General features: G+C 42.9%; 1 protein-coding gene across 1 annotated transcript; it reads left to right on the top strand.

Moving 5' to 3' along the window:
- Positions 1 to 2,982: 2,982 nt before the first annotated feature.
- LOC105924042 (gamma-crystallin S) lies at positions 2,983 to 4,233 on the top strand. Its single transcript, XM_012859946.3, has 3 exons — positions 2,983 to 3,097; positions 3,310 to 3,552; positions 3,835 to 4,233. Exons 1-3 carry the CDS (start codon positions 3,089 to 3,091, stop codon positions 4,105 to 4,107), a joined length of 525 nt encoding a protein of 174 aa, XP_012715400.2. The 5' UTR covers positions 2,983 to 3,088; the 3' UTR covers positions 4,108 to 4,233.
- Positions 4,234 to 6,560: the final 2,327 nt, after the last annotated feature.

Below are 6,560 nucleotides of genomic sequence, written 5' to 3'. Positions count from 1 at the left end.
ATCATGAACCACAGAACGCAGCAGACAGGTCATGGATAACGTTGTGGAGAGGTCTCAACAAGATTGGGTTCTGAAACAACACCCCAAGCTTCGAACATCTCCCACAGCTCTATTCCTGAACATGGAAAGACTGGAGCAACTGCAGAACTACCAAGAGACGGACGGCCGACTAAACCTACAGGCCAGGCAATGCCAGCATTATTCAGAGGAGCAGCCAAGAGGCTCGCGGTAACGAGAGCTACAGAGAGATCCACAGCTCCGGTGAGAGGAACTGATGACAGGACACATAGGCCGTGGGCCAGAATCTGTACGGTGACTTTTCGTATGAACTGTCAGGGGGCAACTTTCTTGCACCGGGATAAGTTGCTACACATAGCAGTGATCTCAAAACACCAATGTTCCCACGTTTTCACTTGCACATTAAGAAGTTATAGCCGATAAAAAATCTAAACTGTGGCGCTCCAGTCCAATAAGTCACGTGATTCGATTTTTGCTGCTCAGCCAATCCGATCGCTGTATTGTCAGCTGAGCGAGTTTACCACGTCATCATGGCTGCGCCCGTAAGATGGTTGTTTCTGTTGTGTCTGTTTCCAGACGAAGAAAGCCCAATAATAGCATTTTGTGGCGCCACCTGGCAGAGATCTTGATGGCAAGAAAAAAATAAATAGCCCAGACCATCCATCCATTCATCCATCCATCCATCCATTCATCCATCCATCCATCCATTCATTTTCTAACACGCTTATCCCTGCGTTCGCGAGGTGCCGGTCCCTATCTCCAGCTGTCAATGGGCGAGAGGCGTTGTATAAACTGGACAGGTCACCAGTCCATCGCAGGGCAGAAATAGTCCAGACTTTTGCCCAATTTACTGTGATATCACCAAGACCTGCTGCGCTAGGATAGCACAGGTGTCGTTGTGCCAAACGACTTATCCCCGCCAGAATTTGTATTCCCTGCGCCAAGAGCGCATTCAGCTGGAAGAATGAATCTAGTCAACTCCGCCTCATTTCCAACCTATTAGGCGTGGAAATGAGGATGTTTTACTTTTCTTAACGAAATATAGCAATGGTGTCGTTACATTATCGTTCATCCATCCATCCAGTATAATACGTTATGAGAAAGAAAACGGTCATTTCCAGATGTGTCACGAAAATATTAGCTTTATGTTATTAGATTGTCGAATGTCTGTCTGCTGAAACCAAAATCCACCTTCCTAAGTCCATCACAGCTGTCTGCTGGTTCTCTTTTTTTCTTTTTTGGTAGCTAAACCCGCATGAATAGATTATATAAAGCGGATTTCACGTGTGATCAAATGAACACTGAATAAAGGCACAGCCAAAATTATCAGATTTAATAAGATTTTAATTCAACCAAGAACCTTATCGAGATATTAACCGTATTAAGAAAACGAGATATGTCTCTTTTAAAAATAGAACAACGTATTAGGAGTTTAAAAAAAATAAATTTAATTTTACTAGAATGTGATGTTTAAAATATTTAGACTTCACAAAGCTGGAGGTTAAAACTTTTATTGATTTCAAAAATACAATACAAAATTCTACAAATTCCGAAGGGGATAACTCGTTTGGCACAACGAGTTTATACAACGCGTCTCACCCATTGACAGCTGGAGCTCGGCACCAGCACCTCGCAAACCCAGCGGGGATAAGCGTGTTAGAAAATGGATGGATGGATGGATGGATGGACAGATGGTCTGGGCTATTTATTTTTTTCTTGCCATCAAGATCTCTGCCAGCTGGCGCCAGAAAATGCTATTATTGGGCTTTCTTCATCTGGAAACAAATGCATACAAACATCTTACGAGCGCAGCCATGATGAACTGATGAACGCGCACAGCTGACAATACAGCGATCTGATTGGCTGAGCAGCAAAAATCGAATCACGTGACCTCTTGGACCGGAGCGCCACAGTTTAGATTTTTTATCGGCTATAACTTATTAATGTGCAAGCGAAAACGTGGGAACATTGGTGTTTTGAGATCACTGCTATGTGTAGCAACTTATCCTGGTGGAAGAAAGTTGCCCCCTGACAGTTCATACGAAACTTCTTAAGGAAGCGTCCTACAGATTCTGGCCCACGGCCTAACATGTGAGTCTTGGACTCCACAAATATGGCCAATGTGGAAGTGACACAAGAAGAGAGGCGTAAAAAAGTTCATATTTCAGTCTGACAAGACATTGGAGCACATCAAGCATGTGGAAGAGCTTGCTATGGTCAAATGAGACCTAAATAGACATTTTTTAACTGTACGGTGAAACCTGAACCTGCTTATCACCCTGAATGCACCTTCTGCACTGTGAAACCTGCCGGAGGCAGCAAAATGCTCTTCTTCAGCAGGGACATGGAAGCCAGTCAGAGTTTAACTTAAGCTGGATGGAGGTAAATACGGGTCGATCCTGCAAGAAAACCTGATGGCTATAAATGAAACAAATGCAGTCCACATCTTCTAGATTTTTATTTCTTAAAACAAATCCTCTTACTTTACAACTATGCACTTGTCTTGTTCTATGACATAAAATCCTAATAAAATGCACAGAAACTTGTGTTTTTAATTATTCAGTAAGTCCCTGTAGTATTGTCTCTTTGCTGCAGAATAATGTTTTCTTCTACCTCTTGATTGCATTTCTTGGTTTTGAAAAGTCAATTTTTAATGGAAGCTGTATTTGAACCAACGTATTTGTAAAAATTAGAATTGGTCAGAGTAGCTTTACATGAGCAGTGCCATAGCTGGCAGGCTCTCCCCATGGGTTACAGTGGGCACTGGACCCAGCCACTGGAGAAATGGGGGTCAGTGGATGCGCACCAGTGCCCGGCCATTATGCCGTAATCCTTCCGAGCTTTTCTGGAAAAACTGAATAGCACTAGAATCACTGACTCAATTTTTGGATCTCATTTTCATGACAAAGCGATTGTTCCCCTTGTGCTAACGCCGTTGCTGTTTAGAAATGTAGTGAGCGGGGGTATAAAAAGCAGCTGCTGAAAGGCCAGTCAACACCGAGACCTCAGGGGATCCACCAGCATCGCTGCTCAGCATCACCAAGGCGGTTACCCAAACAATATACCCGAGATGGGCAGGGTGAGTTTATACCGGGAGTCTTCTCTGAGAGGACCCTCTGTTGGATCTGGACTGGAAGTTTTTTTGTGTTGTCCCAGTAACAGTTAAATCTGTGGCACAGACAGGGTATTGGCTTTTTTTTGGTAGATTGAGATCTGTTCAGGTGATTCTTAAACCTTTCTAAGACGAGGCATGCCTCAGAGTAGCCTAACACACCAAATCTTGTCCTCCAGATTATCTTCTACGAGGACAAGAACTTTCAGGGCCGTCGCTATGAGTGCGACAGCGACTGCTCGGATTTCCACGCCTACCTGAGCCGCTGCAACTCCATCCGGGTGGAGAGTGGGGCCTGGGTGGTGTACGAGAGGCCCAACTACATGGGCTACCAGTACGTCCTGACCAGAGGGGAGTACCCGGAGTACCAGCGCTGGATGGGACTCAACGACCGCCTCAGCTCCTGCAAGCCAATCCACTTTGTAAGTCAATCCGACCCAGGCCCTTTCTAACTGGGATTTTTGGCGGCAGTGACTGCAGGGTAGGGTGACACATTAGAGTTCAGGGTGTGTATGTGTGCGGTCGGCTCCTGTAGGGCTCAGTCAGTAAAGCATCAGTGCCTCAGGCGGCAGTGTCTCTCATCTAATCATCAAAGTAGGGAATTGAAGCTGCTTGTTCATAGTTGAGTACAAGCGATGTCACCTTTTATCTTTTTACTTACTCCCCCCCCCCTTTCTCCATTGAACATCCCCCTCTGCATGCAGAGTGGTGGAACCCAGTACAAGATGCAGCTCTATGAGAAGGCAGACTTCGGCGGCCAGGCAGTGGAAGCCACAGACGACTGTCCCTCACTCCTGGAGAAGTTCCGCTGGAGAGAGGTCAACTCCTGCAAGGTCTTTGACGGCTGGTGGGTTTTCTATGAGCGGCCCAATTACAGCGGACGTCAGTATTTCCTGGAGAAGGGGGAGTACCGCAAGCCTGGTGACTGGGGTGCCGTCAGTCCTACGGTGCAGTCCTTCAGGCGCTTCACCGAATGACTCCAAATTGTTCCAAATTCCTTAATGAGAACCATCAAAATCTGAAGTTCTGTTATTGCCTGGTTTCAACAAACTGTGATTTTTGAGTTGAGGTCTCAAAAATAAAACTCATCAAAAACACCTCCCGTCAAGAGTTTTCATATGAGTTATTATAAATGTCATGTCATGGCTGCCATCAGCACTGTAAAAAGGGAACTAAAAGTAATCAAATTGTTTTTGAAATTAGTGTATTTGTCCTTCATTTCAGCAGGCAAGTTTAAATAATTTGCTAAGGGAATAAGATTTTTACACTTAAAATAGGAACAAATCATCTCCATCTTATTTTAAGTGCAGTATATCTAATTATCTTATTTTATAGGTCAGAATACTCATTCCATTGGTAGATAATCTTATCTAGCTGCTCACCCCATGCTGTAACAACATGGGGTGAAAGGCCACTCTGCCAGGAAGGCATGGCAAGTTCATTTGTAGCACAATTCAGTAACAAGACAAAGTGTTGTACATGTACAGAACATAAGAAATGAAAACATTATTTCTTACCATTCCACTGCAAAGGCACATTGCAGTGGAATGGTAGCAGGAGGTTAACATAAAACAATTTGCAACATGCAGGGTTTCAGCACTTTTACAGTCTTCTGGGAGTTTGTTCCAAATAAGTGGACCATAGAAACCAAATACTGCTTCTCCATGTTTGGTTCTGGCTCTGGGAATGCAGACTAGACTAGAGGCAGAAGATCTGAGTGATCTGGAGGGTTGATATACACAGACAGCAAGTCTGTGATGTATTTTGGTTCTAAGACATTCAGTGATTTATAAACAAGAGTATTTTAAAGTCTATTCTCTGAGACTCAGGAAGCCAGTGTAAGGACTTTAGAACTGGGGTGATGTGCTCTACTTTCTTAGTCTTAGTGAGGACACGGGCAGCAGCGTTCTGGATCAGCTGCAGCTGATTGACTTTTTTTGGCAGATCTGTGAAAACACCGTTAAAAGTAATCAAATCAACTAAAAATAAACGTATGGATTAGTTTTTCCAGATCCTGCTGAGATATTAGTCCTTTAATCCTGGAAATGTACTTCAGGTGATAGAAGGCCGACCTTGCAATTCTCTTTGCAGTGGTACTGCCACTGGCAGCCCACTGCTCCCCAAGGAGAAGGGTTAAATACAGAGAACAAATTTCATTGGAATGCATGTTGCAATGACAATAAAGATGGTTATTATTATTATTATTATAACTACTGACACAAAAAAGTCCCCGTCCTTTAGGTAAGATTTAAATCTATGCTGTACCAGAAAGACGACCCAGTTTTCAAGGCGCTCTAACAGGAAGGAGTGATCGACAGTATCGAATGCTGCACTGAGGTCCAATAATACCAGCAGTGGTTCTTCCACAGTTTGCATTTTTATGGATGTCATTGAACACCTTGACAAGGGCGGTCTCTGTGCTGTGGTGAGCACAGAAACCTGACTGGAAAATGTCAAAGGGCTGGTCATAGTTACGGTGTTTAATTGTTCAAACACAGCATTTTCAATAATCTTACTGAATAAGGGGACGTCTGTAGTTCTGGAGTAGTAGTTTTTCCAAATTGTCATTTTTTAACAGTGTTTTGATAATTACTGTTTTTAGAGACTGGAGGAAAACACCGGACTGAAGGGACATGTTTATTATCTGAGTAAAATAAGACGTAATGACAGGCAGACCTTTTTTAAAGCAAGCTGTGGGTAGAACATCAAGGAAGCAGGAGGGGGAACTTAGCTGCTGAATGATTCTCCTCTAAGGTTTTGTCGTTTATTTGGCAGAATTTGGACATTTTGTCTAGATAAGTTCTTGTTGGATACAGCTTAGGTTCTGGAGTTGATATGGATGTACAAACTGATCCTCTAATCTTTTGGATTTTCTCACTTCTTTTAAAGAAGTTAGCAAATTCATTGCAGGCCCTGGTGGAGTGATGTTCAATGAGTAACAGGCACTGGAGGATTTATTAAGCTGTCGAATGTGGCAAATAAGGCTCAAGCATTATTACTGTTTTTGCTGATGATCTCAGAGTAGTCTCCCTTGCATTTTCAGCTTTAAGTTATATCTGTAAAGTCTCTCTTTATAGATGTCATAGTGAACCTGGAGTCTAGTTTTTCTCCACTTGCGTTCAGCTTTTCAACACTCCCTTTTTTTCACTTCTCCACAGAGATTTTTTCTCCCCAGAAACAACATTAACTTTAATTGGAGTAATGCACTCAATGATGTCTGAAACTTTAGACTGAAAGTTATCTACTGGTTCATCTACTGAATTACAGCATAAGGTTGAAGTATCAGAGTAATCTTGGATAAACGTTTCAGTGGCATTGTCCTTAAAGGTGTGTTTTCTTATGATGTCCCTTTGGCTAAATGAGTCATTGAAAATGATGCTTTCAAAGGTAACAGAAAAGTGATAAGATAGGGCAATGCCAATTACATTGA

This window comes from Fundulus heteroclitus, chromosome 7, assembly GCF_011125445.2.
Source record: "Fundulus heteroclitus isolate FHET01 chromosome 7, MU-UCD_Fhet_4.1, whole genome shotgun sequence".
Lineage (NCBI taxonomy): Eukaryota > Metazoa > Chordata > Actinopteri > Cyprinodontiformes > Fundulidae > Fundulus > Fundulus heteroclitus.
This window is presented reverse-complemented; position numbering and strand designations above follow the sequence as displayed.

Bases quoted from the DNA above. Each gene is read 5' to 3' on its own strand.
- LOC105924042 (XM_012859946.3), top strand. The intron at 3,553-3,834 runs GTAAGTCAATCC...CTCTGCATGCAG, and splicing joins CCTGCAAGCCAATCCACTTT to AGTGGTGGAACCCAGTACAA.